At 39.2% G+C, this 25,698-nt stretch overlaps 1 protein-coding gene and 1 long non-coding RNA gene across 2 annotated transcripts in view; one reads left to right on the top strand and one right to left on the bottom strand.

Annotated features, from left to right (window-relative positions):
• LOC126101135 (uncharacterized) overlaps nt 1-20,231 on the top strand; it is a 245,545-nt gene extending 225,314 nt beyond the window's left edge. Inside the window, exon 2 of the long non-coding RNA XR_007522273.1 lies at nt 19,936-20,231. This is a non-coding gene — a long non-coding RNA (uncharacterized LOC126101135). The remainder of the gene's footprint in view (nt 1-19,935) is intronic.
• Nucleotides 20,232-22,884: 2,653 nt separating this feature from the next.
• Nucleotides 22,885-25,698, bottom strand: part of LOC126101133 (uncharacterized) — a 58,762-nt gene continuing 55,948 nt past the window's right edge. Inside the window, exon 8 of the mRNA XM_049911816.1 lies at nt 22,885-23,189. Coding sequence (XP_049767773.1) covers nt 23,072-23,189 — 118 coding nt within the window. The 3' untranslated portion in view covers nt 22,885-23,071. The remainder of the gene's footprint in view (nt 23,190-25,698) is intronic.

Consider the following 25,698-nt stretch of genomic DNA (forward strand, 5'->3'; position numbering starts at 1 on the left):
TTTGGTCAAACCATTTTCTTATAGCTTCTCAATGCATTTCATCCAATTTGTCATAGCTCCTTCTCTTATATAGTCTACCCCCTCTTAAGCTAACTTAAATCTACTGAGCTCAGATGCTAAACTAAGGGACGAGGCAATGCAGCAGCACAAAACAATTAATACAAACAGCAATGAAAAAAAATTGAAATTGTCAAAGCAAGCTACATTAAATCTAAATTACCAAGCAGTGCAACATTACAACTAATATGAGCCAATGTGCAGCAACAAGAAAAATAAATCAGTAGTAAAACTAGCTTAACAGAGTAATACAAAGTTAAATTTAGTAGCACTATGCCTGGCAAACAGCCGCAGAAAATGTAATAACTTATATCTAAACATGACAAAGCTCAAGCAGAAAAAAACATTACACTAAAGACAGTAATGCAGACAAGGGAAATGTATATTCACATCTTAATGTCTATGTAATTAAAGTGGTGCACCACAAGAAGTTATTCTACAAAAAAATTACCAAGTAGTTGAAAAGAAAATTCCGTATGCAATTCCTGTGAAGGGAAATGTCTTTTTGTGCTCCTTCGTTTTTTTCTTAAGTTATTGTTTACTGGTTCTGTAGGCATAAAATATCTATATTAGTACATCTATAAAATTTTATGTTAACCAAAGCTGCAGTGCAGCTAGGAACTAGATATTAAACAAAATAGGCAAAGCAAGGCGTGAAACGTCATTCACTAGCCATATGGCAATTCATAATGCAGTAAACAATCTTTCAACTAACAAGACAATAGACATGAAATGTTTCTCATCATTTAATTTCAGTAAATATCATAAATTAAGAACTCTACAGTGTAATCATGTTTTCAAGGTTGAGGGTGTCGTATTTATGATGCTTTCTACAAAGAAATGTCAATAGCGAGGATAATGGCCTCCCCTTTTTTTTCTGCACCTGCGCCTCTGAAAGGCACACCCTAATGGCTTTTTTTTTTTCGGGCGTCTGCCGCACAGCTGGATGCCCACGACGCATTACGTGCAGGTGGTCACTTAACTTTCTTACGGAAATATTTACGACAGCAGTTTCCGCTACAGTGACAGTCTCATATAAAAATATTTCACAGGTCAAGAATTTACGTTGCAAATGTGTAGAAACAAAATGCTATTGATATAACAGTGTCCAAAAAATTGTCATCGGCATTGTAATACATTCACGCATTTACCTACATTTCATAACTCTTAAAGTACGATTCTTGGTTTCCAACATCCTTTTACACAAGTCAGAGTCCCTAACCACTACTCATTATTCCTTACCTTATTCGTCAACACTTCTTCAATATTTCATCATAACAGATACGTAGCATACTCAAATAACTCATATAGCATCAGCTTACTGATCATAAACATAACGCAACAGCGTAATACACATCGTCATCGTAATAATATCATAACATCTCAGTCAATTCTCAAAATCATCGTAGCTTCCTCCAATAATTTCAAAACCTAAAAAAATTCTCTGCTGATTTCAATAGTGTCATCTACCTCAAACATACTTTAAAAATCATGATCTCATACCAAATACATCATTCAAAGCTCTCATAGTATCACAATGGTTCCGAAAAAATATGAACAGTTCACACAGTACAGACAAAATACAGTTTCATAAGTGTGAAGTTATCCAACTGTGTAATTGTGTAAACATGTGTCACTGATGTAGTAAAAAAGTTTATCTCTCAGTTAAATGATCAGATAGCTGTGTAATTTATGTGTTAGAGGAATATGGTACCGATGTGTAAAGTTGTATAAGCAAATACCATATTAGCTAGGGCTACTTGTGCTTGCCAAACACATGGTACACAAAGTAGGCGTGTACCCCCCTGAGGATTAATGTAATGATACCCTCAGGTGTTACAGATTACAGCAATGGAATGAAATGTATCACGGAAAACTTTCTTTGTAATTCAAAAATCTTTAAAAATAAATGTTTTAAGTACAAAATTAATCACTGAAATGCGTGTCCTGTAGGGCTAAATGTGCATCTTGTTGTAAGATAATCTCTGTGTTTTACTTTACAGAAGAATTCAGAAAAACTGTGCAGATATAAAACAGATACACCGCAAAAGCAACATTGTAAATTGTCACTCATTAGTAACGTCGTGATATAATCGTGCAGCTGTCACATAAACTAACCACTGTCTCATCTGGTATCTCACAGAAAGTACCTTAAATCCAGAATGTATTTGCAAGTAAACCAAAATGTTGCATTAGAATCTCATTAGCAGTACCGGTAAATGTTCTAAGCATGTGAGTCTTATAGTTGTTACGTAATCGTGCAACTAACAAGCAAGAATGTACAAATAACAACATTGTGTCGTCTGTTCACTATAACAATGCATTCGTAATTTCTGTTTAAATAAGTTCTCTTGGTTCTTGACTGGATATTTAACTTCAACTATTGTTGCATGGTAACAGTTTCTAAAGCATACTAGTAATGTGAAGTGAAAAGTTTTATGGCAAAGACAAAGTTAAAAAGCAGATTGTCTCTCAATAAACGGTTTTACATGTGAAATGTGGTGCAATGTTTTACCCTTTCAACTTGAACACAATTATCATGCGGTATACGTCGGTAAGGAATACTGGAATTTTTCTCAAGGTTAGCATCTATGTTATTTTTCCCTGAGCCAGCCAGTGCACGTGGCAGCCTGCGGTGCGAGTCATTGTCTGTTTCTTTGTTGACGCACATTGTTACTGGGATTAGGAGACCTAGCTTCTACAAATTCGCCTTGCCGACAGGGCCCAGCCCTGTTTAAATCCCGCCAGTTCTGATGAAATTCACGTCTGTCGTTATGATCATATCGTCTGTCGTCATGTCGGTAGGTTGCATAGTTTCTTTCTTGTTGGTCACGTGGTGGAGAATTTCTCCCTGAGTCGTAACTGCGCGCTGGACCGTTGCGTCTAAAGTTATTCTGTCTCCCTTGATAATAATTATTTTGGTTCTCATATTGTCTGTTTCTCTGATTGTCTCTGTGATAGTCATTACCGCGGAGAGGTGATCTTTCCCTGTAATTATTACTACTCTGCCAGCGGTTGTCATACGGATGGTGTCTGTTTTGGTCACGATTTACGTTATAAGAATAGCCTTGACGTGTATTATTTCTGTCATCGCGGAATTGTGACAGATGTGACCTGTAATTGTTGTGCTCCTGTTTTCGCGTTCCGCGATTGTCAGTGTCAATTTCCAGTTCTTGTAACAGTCCCTGAAAAGCTTCAATGTCGTCTTTCAACGTCCTGCTAAAATAATATGTTGTAAATGTTCAGACAGTTTGATTAAGCAAATGCGGATGAGTTCTGAGGGGCTGTATGGGTTTGACTGGTACTGATTCTTGTGCAACATGTCTTCAAAATATTTTACAAGACTGGAAAATTTAGATTGTTCGAAATGCTTCATCATTATGATGCTATGTTTTACTTGGTCTTGTGTAGCTTGAGACCAATATGCTGAGAGGAACGCATGGTAAAATTCTCCTTCACTGTGACAATCGTGAATGACCGATCGCATTCTTACAGCTGGTTCATTCTCTAAATAGCCACACATAAATTCTAATCTGTGCTCTAATGACCAGTTGGGAGGAAAACAATGAGAGAATTGATGGAGCCACGCTTGTGGATGAATGTCGTTGCCAGAATTCTTAAATGTTTTGAATTTACGTGTAGTAAAGAACAGCTTATAGTCAAAATCATCGTGTCGGCGAGTCGCATATCGGTCATTGTTACGTCGTGTCGGTGGTTCCATCTCAAAATTCGGTGCACCTTGCCAATTTCTTTCATAATTTCCGAAATGCCCTGTGTTATTATTTTGTGTCTGTTCCGTATTTCTATGTCCCTCTTCCCATACTGGAGCGCGAGTGTCCTTTGAAATACGTAATTCTTGTATTACCTGTGTGAGCTGATCTTGTACTTCGCGGATTTCTCTTTGGTGTTGCGTATTAATTTGATTCAGATTTTGTTTCAGTTTCCTAATTTGTTCGCACTCTTCTGTGTCATTAAAGACTACCGGTTTTGTGTCATTCAGATTATCATCTACCTTCGTAGATAAGTTAGTGACCTGATCCGAAAGTTCGGCTACTTTCTCCGATAGTGAACACATTTCCTCAGTGTGTTTTTCTGAACCAAGTTTCAGAGTGTCCATTTGTGTTGAAATCGAATCTACTGTGTCCTTTAAGTTTTCCTGAGTTTTTGCAAGTTGCGTAACCGAATCGGTAGATGCAACTGAGTCAATTTTAGCCCACAAGGTCTCATGATTTTCATGAACAATGGTTTGCACTTCTTTTATGGCTGCTTCGTGATTCTGTAATGCATTTTCATGCCGCGAAAAAATAGGTTGAAAATGCTCACAAATTTGTGTTTTTACGTCATTACAGACTTTTTGACATTTCGATTCAATGTTATGTAACTCAGTAGTCAAATCTTCACGTGTTTGTTCAAGTGTGGTGTGAAGATTTTGTTCCATTGCGTCTAACTGTTGCTGTGTTTGTCTCTGGTGTTGTTCCATTGTGTCTAACTTTTGAAGATTTTGTTCCATTGTGTCTAAATGTTGCTGTGTTTGTCTCTGATTTTGTGGTGTCACCGCCAGACACCACACTTGCTAGGTAGTAGCTTTAAATCGGCCGCGGTCCATTAGTACATGTTGGACCCGCGTGTCGCCACTGTCAGTGATCGCAGACCGAGCGCCACCACACGGCAGGTCTAGATGAAACGTACTAGCACTCACCCCAGTTGTACGACGACTTTGCTAGCGACTACACTGACGAAGCCTTTCTCTCATTTGCCGAGAGATAGTTAGAATAGCCTTCAGCTAAGTCCATGGCTACGACCTAGCAAGGCGCCATTAACCATTTCTGGAGAGAGTCTCACTTGTATCATCAAGAATAATGTATAAAAATGATGGATTAAAGTTAAGTATTCATGGAGCTACGTACTTTCCTTTATAGCATTCATTATGTATCCTGTTTCAGACATAAGCAAGCCTGCGTGAGTTGACACGTGCCCTTTCGGCTTCCTCGCCTTGTGTCTAGACTGTCTTGTCTAGACACAACATATTTTGGCGACGAGTGTAAAAGTGTTCTTGCTACTTGCTTTGATCTGCTTTACTTGTGTCATGGCTTCGCCACCATCTCCAGATGTACTGTCCGAATTTTATCGCTTGCAGAATCAGCAGACGCAGGCCTTATTGGATGCCCTTGGACAGCTCGTCCAGGGTCAACGTGCACTGCAAAACGATGCGGCCGCCGCCGCTTCATCGCTACAGCAGCCACAACACGCAGTTGCACCCCCGTTCCGTAATTTTCGTCCCGACGACGAAACGTGGTCGGAGTGGTCACGCAAATTTGGATTCCATCTCGCCGCCTACAGAATTCAGGGTAATGAGCGGCAGCCGTTTTTGCTTTCGTGTGTAGGTGTCCACCTACCGTGTGATAGTGAAATTGTTTCCCCGACGCGACGTAGCAACTCTGTCATACGAAGAAATTTTGTCTGCTTTAGATGCCTATTTCAAAGAAACAGTCAATGTCGTTGCAAAAAGGTATACGTTCTTTCGTACAAAACGTACGGCCGGTCAAACTAATCGGGAGTGGGTTGCAACATTGCAAGGCCTTACAAGGGATTGTGCTTTTGAGTGTGAATGTGGACTTCCTTATTCAGATACAATGGTACGTGATGCCATAGCACAGAACGTTTCTGATGTTCGTATACGGGAACAGATTTTGAAACTAGTCAATCCCTCCCTTCAACAAGTGATAGACATATTGGATAGGCAAGACACACTTGACTTTGCTCAGGAATCATTTGAATCTTCGCCAGCTGTGTATCACATTCACCGGCCCGCCAGGCGAGCTGCACGGAACTGTAAACTGCCCTCGCACACGTCCGCGCAGCCACGTGACCTGCGAAAGCAAGCAAAAGCAGTGCTGATATCATGCCCGCGGTGTGCAACTAGACATTCGCGTGAGAATTGCCCGTCACGCCAGGCTATTTGCTTTTTCTGTAATAAAAAAGGACATGTTCAAAGTGTTTGCCAGAAAAAGCTTAGATCGGACACTCACAACCATTCCAGGCCCTTAGCTTCGCGCCGGAATCGAACCAAGGACACTCAGGCTCGGGAACCTTCGCCCATGGACATTCATGTAGTTAATGCCACTCCGCCCTGTGCTACTTTCTCTAACTGTGACTGTCTTCGTCCCTCAAAAAGTGTGCGTCGACGTCGACGGAAATCCCGTCAAGTCGCCAGTGCTTCTGTCCCAGAAACAGTTCCAATTGCACGAGACAGTCGTTCTTGTCGTCAGCAGGACAATAAACTTTTTGTAGACTTGGAAATTAATGGCAACGTGATACCATTCCAGCTAGATACCGGAGCTGCAGTTTCACTACTCAATCACGACACGTACAAACAACTGGGCGCACCTCCTTTGCGTGCCGCAAATGTTCAGTTAAATAGTTATTCAGGACAGAATATCCCTGTGTTAGGACAGAGCAGCCTTCTTGCAACATACAAGGGACAAACAAAACTTGTGTCATTTTACGTTCTTCGTTCTTCTGCTGCAGTGAACTTGTTTGGTTTAGATTTATTTCAGTTGTTTAACTTGTCTATAGTAAATCAGGTCCTATCAGTGAACCAGACTGTGCCTTCAGCCAGTGTTTCTCGTCTATATGACGACTTTGCAGACATTTTTGCACCGGGCCTTGGTTGCGCTAAGAACTACGAAGCACATTTGGAACTGAAAGTAAACGCGCAACCGAAATTTTTCAGAGCGCGCAATGTTCCCCACACATTGCGTGATGAGGTCGCAAGAACATTAAACGATTTAGAATCACAAGGTGTCATTGAACGTGTGCAGGCTTCTCTCTGGGCCTCACCCTTAGTAATTTTGCAAAAACCTTCCGGAAAATTGAGACTTTGGGTGGACTACAAGGCCACAGTGAATCCACAACTAGTGACTGCTACTTTTCCTTTGCCCCGCCCGGAAGATCTTTTTGACAAACTGTGCCCGGGAAAATATTTTTCAAAGTTGGACCTAGCAGATGCGTACTTGCAACTACCGGTGGACGAAGAATCCCAGCGCGTATTGGTGGTTAACACGCATCTTGGATTGTACCGATTCAAAAGACTACCATTCGGGTTTGCATCCGCCCCTGCCTTGTTTCAGCAATATTTACAAACTGTTTATGCGTCGGTCCCTACTGCTGCAAACTACATATCTGGACGATATTGTGATCTCTGGAAAGACAGCAGCAGAACATTTATCCAACCTCCGAACGTTATTTCAGGTATTGCGACAGAATGGTCTTCGCTTGAGGAAGGACAAATGTGTGTTTTTTGCTCGTGACTTACCATATCTGGGACATGTAATCAATGCTCAAGGCATACATCCGAGTCCAGAGCACCTCCGTGCCATACAGGACTTGCCTTCGCCGCAGAATTTGAAGCAGCTACAGAGTGTGTTGGGAAAAATTAACTATTACCATAAATTTGTGCCGCGCGCTTCTTCCATTTCAGCTCCGCTTCATCGCTTATGCCGTAAAGGTGTTCCGTTCGTCTGGTCGACGGAATGCGAACGCGCCTTTCGCAAGTTGAAATCGGCGTTGCTTTCAAATACTTGCCTTACGCCATTCGATCCCCAGAAACCCCTTTTGTTGATGGTAGATGCATCGGATTTCGGGATCGGTGCTGTGCTTGCGCACAAAGATGGTTCGCATGATCGCCCTATTGCCTTTGCGTCCAAATTGCTGTCGTCAGCGCAAAGAAATTATTCCCAGATAGAGAAAGAAGCTTTGGCTCTCGTGTTTGGTGTTACAAAGTTTCATGATTTCTTGTATGGTCGTCACTTTACCATCATCATGGACCACAAACCTTTGACATCACTTTTTCATCCGAACAACCCTGTACCTCCACGTACAGCGCAGAAATTCATTCACTGGTCTATTTTCCTCTCGCAGTACCGCTACGATATCTTGTATCGGTCCACTGCTAAGCACGGAAACACCAATGCGTTGTCCCGTTTGCCTGTTGCTGAGGATAAAGCATTCGATTCTTCCGAACTTGCTTGCATGTTCATTGATGCGGAAACTGATGACGTGGTCGAATCGTTTCCGATTGATTTTCGTCGTGTAGCTACAGCCACAGCTGCTGACCCTGTCCTTGCTACCGTTTTGCGTTTTGTTGCTACGCAATGGCCCTTGTCAAAGTCACAGATCGAGGATCCGTTGGTTCGCCGATTTTTTGCTCACAAGGAGAGACTTTTTGTACGACGTGGTGTTTTGCTGTTGCGTTCTGATAATGATCAGTCCAGAGTCGTGGTCCCACGTTCGTTACAGTCCTCTGTCTTAAAGCTTCTCCACCAAGGACATTGGGGTATAGTGAGAACGAAACAACTTGCTCGTCGGCACTGTACTTGGTTCGGAATCGATGCTGCGATTACGTTATGTGCTCTTCTTGCATGGCGTGTGCCGAACAACAATCCGCGCCACCGCGGAAATTCTTTGCTTGGCCAAAAGCCACTTTCCCTTGGCAACGCTTGCACATCGATTTTGCTGGTCCGTTCTGGAATGCGCGATGGTTGGTTGTTGTCGATTCATTCAGTTATTTTCCTTTCGTTGTCCGGATGTCTTCCACGACGTCATCTGCCACCATCCAAGCGTTATCTGCTATCTTTTGCATTGAAGGTCTTCCACAGACTACTGTTTCCGACAATGGCGCACAATTCATGTCCCCAGAATTTCAGTCATTCTGCAAGGCCAATGGTATTCAACATCTGACGTCCGCGCCGTTTTCGCCACAGTCAAACGGTGCTGCTGAACGATTGGTCCGGACTTTCAAGTCACAGATGTTGAAGTTGAAAGAGTCGCATTCTCGGGAGGACGTGTTGTTGCTCTTTTTGTCTTCGTATCGCTCTCAGCCCCGGGATGGTCGCTCGCCGGCTGAGTTGCTCCATGGTCGTCCTCATCGAACCTTGATGTCTTTGCTGCATCCGCCGCATCAGGTTCCTGTGCAGCGGCAGACTCCTGCTTTTGCTCCAGGCGACGTTGTATTCTATCGAAACTATCGCGGTTCACGGCGTTGGCTCGCAGGGCGCATTCTTCGCTGCCTCGGCCGCGCGATGTATTTGGTTTTGGGGGCCTTTGGTGAGGTGCGTCGGCATCTCAATCAGCTGCGCCTCTGTCGTCGCACGGGTTCTGCCGCTCCCCGTCTGCTTTCAGCGACGGTGCCGTCCGGTCAGCGCCCTGGGGACCCATCTACTGGCTTGCCTCATCCCCAGGTGTTACCGACGATGCCTTCCATTTTGCCCCATGGCGACGCGCCGCCGCCGCCGCCGCCGCCGCCGCCGCCGCCGCCGCCGCCGCCGCCGCCTGTTCTCCCGCCGGCGCCGCCCGCAGTGGACGCTTCGCTGCAGCCGCCAAGCGCCTCCCTGGGTCGCGCGCCACCGATCGCTTCACGTGACCGGCTGTCCTCCGCCATGGAACTCTTGCCCGCTCCGGACCACATGGCGTCATCGCGCGTCGGATACCCCGACGCGATGGAGGTCGACCCTTCGGCACCTCCTGGCTCTTTACGGGCGCATACACCGCATGTTGACGTGCACCCTGGACTAGGTTTCCAGGCGTTTCCTAACTCCCCTCGGACCGAATGGCCGGGTGCGGGTGGCACAGCCTCGCCTGTTGTTAGGCTCACCACCTCATCGCATACGTCAACATGGGGCCCTCCCCACGGCGGGCGGAAGCCTTATAACACGACCGCTCGCCGATTTGCGGGGGAGGAATGTGGTGTCACCGCCAGACACCACACTTGCTAGGTGGTAGCTTTAAATCGGCCGCGGTCCATTAGTACATGTCGGACCCGCGTGTCGCCACTGTCAGTGATCGCAGACCGAGCGCCACCACACGGCAGGTCTAGATGAGACGTACTAGCACTCACCCCAGTTATACGACGACTTTGCTAGCGACTACACTGACGAAGCCTTTCTCTCATTTGCCGAGAGATAGTTAGAATAGCCTTCAGATAAGTCCATGGCTACGGCCTAGCAAGGCGCCATTAACCATTTCTGGAGAGAGTCTCACTTGTATCATCAAGAATGCTGTTTACAAATGATGGATTAAAGTTAAGTATTCATGGAGCTACGTACTTTCCTTTATAGCATTCATTACGTATCCTGTTTCAGACATAAGCAAGCCTGCGTGAGTTGACGCGTGCCCTTTCGGCTTCCTCGCCTTGTGTCTAGACTGTCTTGTCTAGACACAACATATTTTATTTCATTTGTTGCATTAATTGCAATAATAATGTATTAGTGTCTGGAATCTGTTCCTCTATGCTTTTCGGCAGTGCATTTGCACCGGCAACATTCACATTTTGACAAGCAGAAAATGTGTCTTGACTTATTTGAGAAAACGGTGAGGACCCAAAACCTGAATCTACAGTATTTGCGAGATTGTTTCCTGTCATTTCGGATTCCTGAAGCGAGCTGTTGCCGACCGATCGATCGATAATGCTTCCCTGTTCACTAATTGTTTCACTGTGTACACCATTATTTGTATATGCGGATGGATATGTGTGTGTGTGCGCGAGTGTATACCTGTCCTTTTTTCCCCCTAAGGTAAGTCTTTCCGCTCCCGGGATTGGAATGACTCCCTACCCTCTCCCTTAAAACCCAAATCCTTTCGTCTTTCCCTCTCCTTACCTCTTTCCTGATGAGGCACCCGTTGGTTGCGAAAGCTTGAATTTTGTGTGTATGTTTGTGTTTGTTTGTGTGTCTATCGACCTGCCAGCGCTTTTGTTTGGTAAGTCTCATCATCTTTCTTTTTAGATATATTTTTCCCACGTGGAATGTTTCCCTCTACTATATTCATATCATTAAGTGCTATAACATATTTTCTTTGATGTTTTGTTGTCTATGTAACAACTATGAGTATGGGAGTCATTCTTGAAAGATACTAACTGGTACAAAGACAACTTTGCCATTGAATACTATACCCACACCTTATAAAAAACTGCATGATATTTTATCATTTCTGTAAATACCTTGAAGATGCTGTCTGATAACTAGTAATATAGACACACACACACACGCACACACACACACACACACACACACACACACACACACACTCACACTATTATTTGTCCTTGAATTTACATAGATGTCTACGATACAGAACTCTGAAACAAACAAATCCTATCTTCACTGAAGTGTGTAAAAAATATCAGGAGAGTAACTGAAATCTGTGGACACTTGCTTCCCAAAATTTGATACATAATATCACCTGTGTACAGTATATAATTTTGTGTATTACCTAAGTGGACATTTTCCAATTCTATCTAGTTTTAAGTGAATTTTCAACCAGAAATGATATTTCAGACAACCTCATGATCTGGAGAGGACGTTTTCGTTTTTGTGCTTTAATTGTTAGTTACAGGACATGTTTCTATGGACATTCACCATAGTGCTTATAAATATAAGTTATTTCATTGATGTTGTGTAGTATCCTCAACCATGAGTTGAACCAAATTGATAGTGAACTTAGCTGTGTGTTTAAACATGCTACATGGTATCCCCAACTGGACTTAAACTTAATTTGTCATAAAGAACTTTTAGTTATATGATAGATTTTACCATATGGTACACCCAATTGAAGTTGTGCCATGTTAGCACACCTGACATATATTTGAACTACTGTACACATAATCTAGTATCCTGGAACTGAGTAGTGCTTATGTAGCACACAGAATTCATCAGATGCTTTGACATTTTAGTAGTGTCTATGCTGCACACAGTACTTCATGAACTATTTGACAATGTTAAATGGTACTGTAAGCCATGGTAGTGCTGAAAAGGCACAGAGGACTTGCTTCTGAGATATGGTATTGCATTTTTCGGTAGTGAAATTGGTATCGTAAACTACAATATTGCAAGTGGTATCATATTTTACAGTTTACTTAAAAATTGAGTAACTTTAGGAACTCAAGTGTATAAGAGAAGAAATCATTTATCTTATTATTTTCTGCATCCAACTTAAAATTTACTGATTGTTGAGTGCTAGTTTTAGTCTTGTTACCCCTAATACATTAACATTTGCTGTACAATTTTGTCTTGGTACAAGTATTTTTTCTTTAATATTGCTAATTAGTATTTATACAAAATTCAGCAGCATAATTACATCTGACAAACTCTAAAATTTTTTTTGGTGAAAAGTAACCTTTTTCAGTTTTTTTTCAAGATGTGTTAGTATTTGCTTTTACCTAAGAGTTTGCAAAGTATTCTTTTCACTTAGCTTCAGATGAGTTAAAAAATCATTTTGACATTTCTGGTCCCCCCCCCCCCCCCCCAAATTCAGATTCTGAGAACCTTGTTTATCTTGCAATTTTTCTCATGAAATATTTCATGAATGTAATTAGGGAACTTTGGATTCTGAAGGTGATACGCTGCAAAATGTTGTAGGAAATATACTGGGAGCTGTGTTCACTCCTTTGAAAAAAAAATAAAAAAGAACAAAACAAGACCATCAGTAGTATGAAGAACCACTGGACACCACCCTCCAGTACAGCGTACATCAGATGCCTCTTTTTACCAGCCTTCAACTATTCAGACCACAGAAACATATGAGTTCATAAACTCTTGTTTAACTGCATGTTCTACTTTTCAGATTTGTAAACCTTGTGCACACCTGTGAGACTTTCCCTCACAGTGGAAATGTGAGTGAAACTCTCAGGGTGTGTATAATGTGCATTAAGCTGTTTGGGCCATGTATATTCTCAAATTTATGATCTTATCCTTTCTTCAATCTTATTTGAAATGTTTTAAACTCAGACTGTATAATATGTCATTCTAGCACAATTAACCCCTGTGATAAAATAAATCTATATATATATATATATATATATATATATATATATATATATATATATATATATATGAATTACTGTACTAGAAAAATATATTTTTTTGTTTATGTGAATATATGCTATCATCGTTGTTCTATTGTGCTGTTGGGAGAATTTCATTTTCTGTAAATTATTTTCGATTTAATGTTCTATTTTTCAATCTTAGTATGACTATATCTTTACTGATATACTTAGGAATGATGTTAACGATGCGTGAGTTGGTTGTTTGTTGTCTGGCGGGAAGGAAGGAAGGAAGGAAGGAGAGACTTTTCCAGAGTTACGTTCAAATGGATTATAACTCGCTGAGTGAACATTGTAATTGAAGGCAGCAAGGCGTCTATGACTACAAAAAAATGAAAATTACATACAAATCAGTTTTTCATCTATGTTATTTGTAGAAACACACCAGTCTACCGTATTTACTCGAATCTAAGCCGCACTCGAATGTAAGCCGCATCTGAAAAATGAGACTCGAAATAAAGAAAAAAAAAATTTCCCGAATCTAAGCCACACCTGAAATTTGAGACTCGAAATTCAAGGGGAGAGAAAAGTTTTAGGCCGCATCTCCAAATCGAAACAAAGTTGGTCCATTGTAATATGATAGACAATTTAGGTCGAATGAATGACGATACAGCTACAGTAGTTTGGTTCGAGTTGTAAGTTTAGCAGTTAAGCTTTACCACGTAGCCATTGCTATGCGTCAGGCGCTCCGTCCGTATTTATACGGATACCCTTCCTTTTTCACGTGCTTCGTCTGGTTTGAATCGATTGCTTATTTTGCTTTGATCTGATAAATGCCGTTTTCTTTGTTATAGGTGTTTGCGTCACTCTTAAGCTGAAAATGCATTACTGCACTGTGTCATGCATTGTTTGTCGCATTCTGATAGTGCGTGTTTACGGCCAGTCGCGGCTCGCGGCATGGCTTGCTTTTGTGCGCACTACCGCCGCGTACAATTAAAAAAAAAAGAGAGAGAGAGAGAGAGAGAGAGAGAGAGAGGAATCGTCTCATTAGCGAAACAATGGCAAGAGACTGCTATTTGTTGTTACTTACACTGCTGCTTTCTTTGATAATGATCAACAAGAATCAAATAATAGACTGCGTATGATAGAACATGTTCTGAACGAGAGTTTGTGAAAATTTTTCTCCGTTTGAAAATCTTTGCGGCCGGTTCTTTATTACATCAAATTCTGCACAGAAATTACAGTCATCTTAGATTTAAAAATCTAGTCACTTGCCGTGCTTCATTTCTTAGACATAAGAATAATACGAATATAAACATGACATGATATGTATATTCTTCCACGTTTGCTGTTGTCTCACTCTATAGTTTCGTAGTTTATTAGGCAGACAAGATTTAAATGAGATAGCAGCAAACACGAAAGAATACACGGCAAAATGTTTATATTCGTATTATTCTTATGGTGAAGAGAATACTGTATGTGATTCAAATTTCATCAGGTTCCTATTTGCAACCATCTCTTCTCACAGATAGGAAAAAATTCAGAACGTAGAGTTGGCCATATTGACAAACATCCCAAACAGTCTTGCCAGTCAGATTTTCGTAGCACACTGAAAAGGTGCTACATTCGAAGATGAACAATACGGAATTTGTATTTACTTCGTTGGATAATGTATGAAAATGCAGTGGTCGAAACTCGCGGCGGAGAAAAAAAATCTCGTCTTCCACTTTTTTTAAAAAAAATTATTTACTGACGCAGAGGTTTTGGCGCCAGTATTTATCTTTGTGCCTACAAAGTATGCTTGCGTAGCGCTACATGTATTCGCCGGCATAAGTTAGTTGTGGCGGCACGTACGAACATTTTTCATGACTTCCGCTAGCTTTGCACTCGATTCTAAGCCGCAGGCGGTTTTTTGGATTACGAAAATCGGAAAAAAAGTGCGGCTTAGATTCGAGTAAATACAAGAGAACCTGGCTTCCAGACAGAATAATTTCCAGCAATGGATTGAAGGAGATCCTTAAAAAACAAGATGAGTATTTTTTCTTTAATACTGCCACTAGACCTGGCCAACAATATTTTTAACTCCATGAATGTTTATTACAATTAACGGTCTTCCAATTGTGTGTAACAAAGGAGGTAATTAAATTGTACACTCATTGGCATTTTTGAAGAAATTTAAGAAAATGTTATCCAAGGATTGGGCAGATACCATGAAAAATCACTTTACTGTTAAAACATTTACAATTTGAAGTTTTAAATTGGAATTCCAAATGCAGAAATAAGTTTCAGACTTTGATCAGTTTGAAGTAGCATTTAAGCAAGAGTTCACATGTCCTAGTGAATATACTAAAGTCTATGATGTTGTCAGCTTAATTTTGAAATACATTTAAGATATACTGAGTATGATGATGACTCTTATCTGTGAAAGTTGCATATCTGGATATAGTACATATAGCGACACTAATGTGTGTTTGTGTTTTAAGGTTTATGGCTATAAATTTGTGTGCCTTATGGATTACCTGAAGGAGGTTTTATATTATAATTATCTAGTATGTAAACTGTCATGTTAATTATTGTTAACTGAAGGAGGAAAGCTCATTATTAGTGAAATCTGTGCTGTATGAGACATTCTGCATTAAGTAGGTGTCGTGTACTTACTCGGAAGAAGTGTACTAAATAACAGAGATGTAGGTGGGAAAGATTTGATACATTTTCTCACCTGATCCAGGCAGAAGTTATAATAGTTAATTTAGATGATGTTACTAACCAGAACAGACACAATATGCCTCATGTTAACTGTCACAGAGCTTGAAAAAGGACTTTTCTATTTTAGTCATACATTACATTAACTTTAATTACTTACCGGAGGCAAGCTAGTGATTTTATTGTTTACTGATTCATGAATAAAAACAGATTTAAGTGAAAAAGTTTATGCATTTACATAACATGGGGAATGTTGTTAAGTGTTCATCTACTTTTGTCTGCTGTAGCAGAAAGTCTAATTTTACATATAATCATTGGTACAGCAGCAGAGCATAAGCTCAAAGTTCGACAAATTAATCACGGGAGCTAAGGCATTTCTATTTATCAAATATGAAATTCAATTTAGTAAAACTGGACATTACAGAAATATTATAAGTGTAAGGGGATTAAACATCATCACTGGAGCAATGGTGGTAATGCCATAGTATTATGTAATCTGTAGTAGAAAAGATGCAATATGTCATGGGGTAAATACTCTATATTATACAGAACTGATATGCTAAGGAAATCCAAACCCTCAGGAAAATCTGCTACCTTTGTAGATTAGACGGAATGACAACCATCAAGTTCTGAGTTAGCTGCTTCCACGTTATTATTTCATTTTCCCTGGAGCAGTTTCTTCCACTCTTATTAACCTATGATCTTTAACACTTTTTACATGGGAGATTACATACCATAAGCCAGTAGCAGCTCATGGAGATAGTGATAATACACTGACTGACTTGTAATTATGACTGCTCAATGACTAACAAATGTGTTGTTACTCCATACATTCATGATTGCAAAAGAGGTATGTTAGTATCAACTTTTGAGGCCTTTACAGGGTAAGCCAAGACAAGTCCATTCTGTAGGATATGCTGACTACAGCCTCTTGGCGAAGAACCCAACAGGAAGGGATTCTGGGGTGGAGAGTGGTACGGAATTCTGTGTTAGGGGTTCTATCTTTCTTTCTTTGATCCTAGCAAGCCCAATCTTAATTTTCATTTTCATTCTTCATCAAGAAGAGTACCAATTCTACCCTCCCTCTTTCCACATTCATGTTTTTCTATTACTGAAACCCTTCTTTTCTGCAGACCACATCATGGTGATCACAACCTACTATCATAGGATACCTTGAGGCAGTAACACATTCACCAATGACACAGTTATACAGGAAAGTGACACAGATATTCTTCTTTCCTGCAGATCACATTGTGGTGATCACAACCTACTAATGTAGGATAGCATGGGGCATTAACACACATTTGCGGACGACACAACTGCACAGTAAATAGTCACAGATGTCTTGTCTGGTGATAATACACATTAGTCACATCATGAAAAAGCAGGAAATGGATAGGAAAGGAAACCATTCCCTAGGTGAAATCAATTATGATTTGCTAAGATGAAAGGATTTTGAAGATTTCAAGTCATTAAGTACAAATGTCATATCTTATAACTATAGAGAAGAGCAAATACAGCTTAGGATCAATTGTAGAATTATTATCAACAGGACTTGGGAAGATGCTTTTAATTTATAGTGTGAGTATGCAACTGAAAGAAGTAAGAAAAGACTATGTTGCCTGTCATTGCAAATTACACTTTTGCATGATTTTTAGTATGAGAAGAATGTGTCCTCTGAGATAATAAAGAAAATATATAATCAAGTGATATTTATGCATAAGTAACTTATAACACTGCATGGAGAATAAGTTGAAATTATAAAGGAAGGAGCCAGAAACATATGTTTGGAATAACAGGGTAGAGTTAATAGGCTATGGGGCAACTTTGTCATTGGAAGTTGTAAAGGTTAGGGTCAGAAGCTTGGTATACAATTAAAATTTTTAAGATGGGGTGGATCTGATTTTATGTAGGTATTGGAGAAAGGAAGGATAGGCAAATCCAGAGAAGAGATGTTCTAATCCTTGTCAGGTGAATTTACAGAAGGAATGACATGAACCATTTTTGTATGGAAGGATGAAAGAAAAGGGATACTCACATTGCAAAGATGACAATGTATGTACACATTATCTGACCACAGAATAAGGTATAAGTTCAGCTCTTACAGAGGCAGGAAGCTGTACAGTGATGGCTACTCACACTGTTGAACTGTTCTCCAAATGGTTAGATGCTAATAGACTTATCTGGGCACTGATGATTCTTTCCATCCACATTTCCATAAGTTTGATTTACTACAAATCTGAGATTGTAGATTGTAGAGTATGTTGTAAACTAGAATGTCAGCATGTAATTCCTTGTGGTAAAGATGAACCTAATCATTTTTCTACCTCAATATAATGAGACAGATGAGATCAAAGTAAAGAAAAGGCAGTTGCATTGGAGCAAACATAATATAGCCCAATTAAACAGTACAGCTGCTGCTGATACGTGTATCTACAGAAAATAAATATCAAGTGGATCTTCATAAATAATTTTAGTCACCCATGGAAATTTTAAATAATGATGAAGATTTATTTGTAGAGTAATAAATTTATAATGATTTTTATAAATTAAGATTGTTTTTGTTCTTTTTTTTTTTTTTTTTGACACATTGTATATCTCTCTGGCACATTATCTCTGTTGACGAGTGTCTTGTACATTAAATCAATGATTTATGTATGAATGTCATGAGACAATAAAATTCTGATTCTGGAACAAAGTATGTTCAATATTTCTCTCTACTTCATCTGAACAAACTGGATAAATTGAAGGAGATTCGTCAAAACTAGAAATGGATTTTTTTAAAAAAAGCCTTTATGCATGTAAAATCATGATAATAGAAATAAAAACAAACCTATCATTATTTAAAGAATATTTTGTTGTTATGAGATGTTGTAATTAGTTAAATATCTTCAGTTATATGACATCTTTCATCTAAGTGGGTGGATCTATGGTGTGACGTGTAATTCTTTTGAATAACATGTTCCACCCTTATCCTCTTGGGCCAATGAAAGATGTTTGTGATAATTGAAAACATAGTTTAGGTAGTCGGTAAGTGCCAGAACATTTCACTGTGGGAGGTATTAAAATATGTACAGATGGGTTGTGAAAGCTGCCTGCTCCGAACATCAGTTAGGTGTGACAGCTATTGTGCATCTCCATCTACTGTGGAAGCTTGCTTATTCTTTGGACATTACAGCTTTGTGGTGCTTCGGAGGTTGGAAAGGGACACCCTCCTCTAGCTTTACTTTTCCTTAACAGAAGTAGTCGATAACAAAACTAATTTTCACATTTTGGACAGGTCAGTATTATCTCCACTGTTTATCTGAAAAACTTCATATACTTTTAGACACAATATGTTATATTTCAAGCTAAAAACTATGAATTGAATTACTTTATTGTTGTTGTTACAGTCAACATGTACTAGCTCTGTACGTACAGTTAAATTTTTTTTTAAGTAACATTTGAAATTACGAAATATTTAGCACACTTAAAATTTCTATTATTAATTTTGAAATATGGCACTGTTTATTATGTTTATTTGTGGATTCATTTATAAATTATAGAAATTCATTTTTCAAGAAAATTTGTAAACTCTTTGGAATATTGTTATTACCACAGAGTGTGGAGGTAGTGGTGGGCATACCTCTGACGTGATCAGATATGGTTTTGTCTCTTTTTGGCTTTGTTAATGTGAAAATTCAGAAGACAGTGTGATACAGTAAAATGTGAAACAAATAAACATAAAAAACAAAAAAAATCTCCACATGCATTCATCAAATTTATTTATGTCAATTTGAACATGAGAACCTAAAATGTGAAAATTTCAGATTTGAGAATCAGACCCCTAGATATTAAGAACTGGAACAAACTATGAGAAAAAGAAGATAAGAAAAAACATTTATTGTAAGTATTACTTCTCTCATATTTTTGAAAAGAGTTTACCATCAACAACAGTAGTGACAACAACAACAAAGAAGGGAGGGGGAGATTACAAGGTCAAGGAGCAAAAAGACATTCACAAGAATGTAAACAGTCATAAACAACTGAGAAATCATTATAAGAACTGCCATTGACTCGATGGATAATGTCAAAGCAGCACACACATAGTTATGATTTGTCATGAGCTATGAAGTAAGTTAGATCTGTTCACCCATTATCGTAACTGAGCCTCTACAAGAAAAACAATGTATGTAAAATACATAAGAGTTAACACAAAACTGTTATGTCATTTAGTAGGTTGATGGGACTGGAGCTCTCTTCCAGCACTCACTTATCGCAATAAGATGAAGATGTCAAAGGTGCAGCTCCATGGCACTGCATATCAGAACTACAAAGGAATTAATTTTGAGAATTGCAGCCAGAAATTATTAAAGAAGGTGAGGTTGACATATATGCATCTGGGTGACAGATCATACATGGAGTGTAACTCCACAACCAACCATCAGTGGTAAAGCTCCAGTGCTAACTCGCTGAAGATGTGCTTGAAGCTGGTTTGAGGGTTCTGACATATTGGATAGAATTTATTGTGCATCCCTGCTCCAAAAAATCAACCATAATCACAACCTCTGCATCTCAGAATACTGTAGCCATACTTTCTCTGCCGATCACACAGTTTTGACCTTTTTCTTCTTTGGTGAGCTCCGTGATGCCATTCCACTGACTATCTCTTTGATTATGGTTCAAAAAATGAAGCCTTATCACCTGTTACAGATTTCTGCAGAAATCCTACAAACAGAAGCATTGCAAGAGTTGGGAGGCAATTATTTTTCTTGTCTCTTTGTTCTGGTTGATTAACATTCTTGGTACCCAAATTGCACAAACCTCTGAGTATACCAGTTGTTGAATAATTGCTATCACACTGCCTTTACACAAATCATCTGGTCACCCATCAATTGCCGTGAATGATCAACTCGCTAAATTTTATGTGGAGTCACTGCAGTCACCAGCCTGCCACGCTGTGTTCTGTCAGCCTGTGGTGTTCGTCATTCAGTTTTGTTACAGCCATGAACCCATCATCTAACAGTGCTGCTATCCACTGTAGTGTCATTGTGTGCATTTTTCAGTCTTTCGAATGTGAATGGGGTGTTTTACCTTCTGCATTCAAGAATTATCTCACAGAACTCTGTCTAACATGAACATCAATGTTGGCTATTTTGCAGGTGACAGAAAGTTACTACTGCAGTGGCCTGGAGAAGAGACATTGTGGAATAGTGCCAAATTCAGATTTTTGCATTTAATGATCTTTAGTTAAGGAGAAAAAAATAGGAAGCTTTATTTTTTGACTGCCCTTGTAGTTCGTGTAGGATATCCCTTCAAATCTCTCTGTTATTAAACTCCCATTTCCCTTCATCTCTCTCTCTCTCTCTCTCTCTCCCTCCCTCCCCCCCCCTCTCTCTCTCCCCTCCCTCCCTCCACCTCACTCCCTCTCTCACTCTGTATCTCTTCCCCACTTCTACAACCAATCATTTACTCTATTTAGTCCTCGTTTTATCACTGCTGCTGAGAACCACCTGTCTCCCTCCCAACTCCTCCCTAACCCAGCCTTGTCTGCATCACACATCAGTCAGCTGCACATGAGTGTTTCTTCTCCATTGTATTTGTTTACTGTTTTCATTTTAGAATACCAAGTATCATGCAGGTAGTTTTAAGGAAAAACTAGAATGTATCACCTCAACCAAAAGGGCTTGGTGGAATACTGGGTGGATATCAGAATATAAGTGCAAAGGTCCAGGGTTCAATCTGCAGATATTTTTTGTGGCACTTATCATCTCTTTCAGTGCAACTTCCTGGCAGATTAAAACTGTGTGCCCGACCGAGACTCGAACTCGGGACCTTTGGATCTCTTTCAGTGATTTGTTAATGTGAAAAATGTCAAGTCACACAGTGGTTTGTGGTCTATTTTAAATTGTAGGTATTTGTGTAACTATCTGTGTAAATCAGTTCAAAGGGTGGAGGGAGACTCAAAACAGACAACCTGTTTTCAGTTCCAATAGTAATCAACATATTCTGTATGTGATGTACGTCATTACTCTACAGCAATAATGGTACTCTATCTGATCTAAAATATCAACACATCTATATAATGTGGAATTGACCACTAAATGTCATGAGAGTTGGACTTGCCAGTGTAAAAGCATATAGGCGTGTCAGTAGTGAAGCAGTAACAACAAAATGGGTTGGCAAGAAGAGCTCAGAGACTTTGAATGTAAGCTGAGTAACAAATCCATCTAGAACATTTAAACTATACAAAGCTGCCCAAGCTGACTGTTGGTGATGTTACTGTGCAGTGAAGTAATAACACAGTTAAACCAAAGTCAGGCAGACCTCGTGTACTGACAGACAGTGACTTTCAAGTATTGCATAGGATGGTCATAAAAAATTGCATAAAACCATCAAAAGGAATCACTTGTGAATTCTAAAGTGCTACCAGCAGTCCAGCTAACACAATACTTTGATTAGGGAGTTATAAAGAGTAGAGTACAGTGGTCATGCAGCTCCTAATAAGTCACACTTTTCTACAGTCAGTGCTATGTGACACTCGAGGTGATATAAAGAGTGAGGTCACTGGACAGTGGATGACTCAAAATTAGTGATTTGGATCGACAAATCACACTATACCCAATGGAAAGATTTAGGTTTGGTGAATTCCTGGAGAATGTTACCTGCCATCATGTGTAATGTCATAAGTGAAGTACAGAAGAGGTTGTGTATTGTATGGGTTGTTTTTCATGGTTAGGGTGTGATGACCTTATTGCACTTAAGAAAACACTAAATGCGGAAGGATATGAACACATTTGATAGCATTATGTTCTGTGTACAGTACAGGAACAGTTTGGAGATGATGATTGTTGGTATCAGTATGACAATACATCCTGTCATAAAGCAGTGTGTGTGAGGCAACCATTTGTGGATAAGAACATTACTGAAATTGCAGTCCCAACCTGAACCTAACGGAACAGTTAAGAGGAGTTGAAACATTAACTTCACTACAGGCTCCAGCATCCAACACCACTACTTTCTCTGGGTTCAGTTTTTGCGGAAGAATCATCTGCCATTCCTCCACAGATATTCACACCTCGCTGAAGGTGCTTAGAGCAAAGTTCAGCCATTATATAGGGGAAGGGTGGACACACTATTTGTTAATGTCCATTAATGAGTATGTGGATACATTTGATCAGACAGTATGTGAATATTTTCGATTCATTTGTATTTTGCTGGCAGTTTTTAGCTTTATCTTTTTTGTGTTCTGTTGTTGAATCTAAAAAATTTGGTAGTAGCTGTAATAAAATCACAAAGCATTATGACAGCACAATTCAGAGAGTTCCTTAAAGGTAAATATGCATGTTTTATTGGATTAAAAAATACTATGCTAATAAATTTGATTTATTGTTTTAGACACAGCCATCACATTAAATGGAAAACTGTAGTGGCGATTTAAAACTGGGTACAAATATGAGCCTTCGGCAAGTGTTATTGTTTTTCTCTTCTGAAGAGACAGGCTTAAATTCTTGCCTAATGTTCCACCTTGAAGATTGCTTTTGCAATTGAGCCCTTTTTCAACTCTTCCAAGGCTTCTTTGTGCTGCTTAAGGGGGAATGTCTTTATTCCCAGTTTTTCATATTCCAGATACCTGCAACAAATTATATCTCTGGTTTCACAGTTCAGAAAAATAACATTCGTAAAAAACAAGTTTGTCATTGATAAGATCTACAAAGCATGATGAATGAATAAATGAATGAAGACATTCTGTGCATAGAACAGAATTTAATTTTTATTCAGGAAATCTGATGGTCTTTATATTACTCTTTCAACAATTTTTGAGAATCCATGTAATAATGACAGTCGTCTTTAATTTTTTATTTCATACTTGTCACATATTTTAAAATGAGGATTCACTTTTGATCTTCTTGAGATCTCTATCGGAATATTTTGGTGGAAAATGATACTAATGACACCCCTCTTCCTTCCCCTTCAACCCTTTTGCTGGAAGCTCCAAAAGCTAGCAAATTTCAATATATTTATATCTATTTTCTCCTGCTGCCATTTGATGAATAGATTTTTTATCTATCTGATTACAATATAAGGATATAATTATTATTTTGCAACATGACATTGTGAATTATCTGAATTAGAATGTCCTGCCTTAATCACTGACAGCTGTATAGTTGTCAGAAAAACAATTAAGGATGAACAATGGTCTCCCATCAGCAGACATGTGACTATGATAATCTCACATGTGAATGTCTGTTGTTGTAGTCTTGCATATAAAGACTGGTTTGATGCAGCTCTCCATGCTACTCTATCACACGTAAATCTCTTCATTTTGGTATAGCAACTGCAACCTACATTTTTCTGAATTGGCTCAATGTACTCATTCCTTGATCTTACTCTAAGTTTTACCCCAACACTTCCCTCCAGTATTAAATTGGTGGTTACATGAATTCTCAGAATGTGTCCTGTGAATTGATCCCTCCTTCTAGTCAGATGTGCCACAAATTACTTTTCTCTCCACTCCTATTCAGTGTCTCCTCATTAGTTACATGATCAACCCCCCCTAATCTTAAGCACTCTTCGGTACCACCACCTTTCAAAATCTTATATTCTCTTCTCATCTAAACTGTTTATCATTCATGTTTCATTTCCATAGAAGGCTGCACTCCAGGTAAATACTTGCAGAAAAGGTTTCCTAGCACTTAAATCTATATTTGATGAAATGTCTATCTCATGAAATAAAGTCACCAATGATGGAGATTGACATGCTGGTGGCAGAATGGTACATATGACATATTTTCAGTGTATATTTTTACACAGATGTGAGGCATATTAAAAGAACAGAAGGAAATAAGTGCAAATGAGGAATATAAGAGCAACTTCAGCAGACTGTAGTGTTTTCATATAAAACAGTAAAAACCATAACTGTGGTGAAGAAACTTCTTGACATAGACTACAGATCAATATAGAATTATGCTACCAATGTGCAATATGCTTATTGATTATTCTTCAGATATTTGACAGGACTTCTGGGGGAGTCTGAGATATGAAACGCCTGCTACTGGATCAGTAGTGTAACTGTAACAGATGAAGGTACTGCTGTGAGGAAAGTTTGTCTCATAGTTTTCAGTATTTTAGGGAAAAAAGTGTTTCATGTGCAAAATGTGCTGCTGTTGGTGGTTTCAACATTTCAACATATGAAACTGTACATCTGTTAGGTGGAAATCAGAGTCAAAGAAAGTGGTGAAAATTTTCAAAAATCATCAAATGAATCTTATCTATGAAAATAATATATACTACGGAATTCAGAGACTTGAAATTCATCATGAATCCAGTTAGTGAAGATATTATCAATGTGTCAAAACCAGATGAGCTGGTGAAAGGCCATTCCAAAAATCGTCAAATGAATCTTATCTATGAAAAATAAATTGATATGTTCTAGGAAATTCAGGGAGTTGAAGCTCATCATGAATCCAATTAGTGAAGATACAGGGTGACAATTATTGAGCTATATGAAATAAAATCATCATAACTTTTGAACAGGTTTATGGTTGGCCATGTGGTATGATGGGAATTAGTATGCACATGTGCAAAGTTTGGTTTAGCGATGAAGCCCACTTTCATTTGGATAGGTTCATCAATAAGCAAAATTTGTGGAACCGAGAATCTGCATTTTATGATCAAGAAGTCTCTTCACTCTCAATGGGTGACTGTGTGGTGCGCAATGTCCAGTCCTCGAATAATCTGTGTTTTATTCTTTGATGGCATGGTGACTACCGAACAGTACATGAAGTTTTGGAAGATGATTTCATCTCTGTTATCCAAAGTAACACAGATTTCAACAACATGTGGTTCATGCAAGACGAATCTTGACCCCATCGAAGTAGGAGAGTGTTTATGTACAGGAGGAGCATATTGATGTTTGGATTCTGACTCATCGATGTTCTAACACATCAGTGGGTCATGCAGAATTTTGCTATTTGTCTGTGCCATATCGTCGCTAATGATGGCAGGCATATTGAACATGTTATAACCTAAATCTGAATATCTGTAGTGATGTTTACATGTTGAATAAAGTGTGATGCTGTAGTTTGTAACTAATTAACATTTTTTTCATACAGTACAATAATTGTCATTCTGTAATATCA

Source organism: Schistocerca cancellata, chromosome 9 (genome assembly GCF_023864275.1).
Source record: "Schistocerca cancellata isolate TAMUIC-IGC-003103 chromosome 9, iqSchCanc2.1, whole genome shotgun sequence".
Taxonomy (NCBI): Eukaryota; Metazoa; Arthropoda; class Insecta; order Orthoptera; family Acrididae; genus Schistocerca; species Schistocerca cancellata.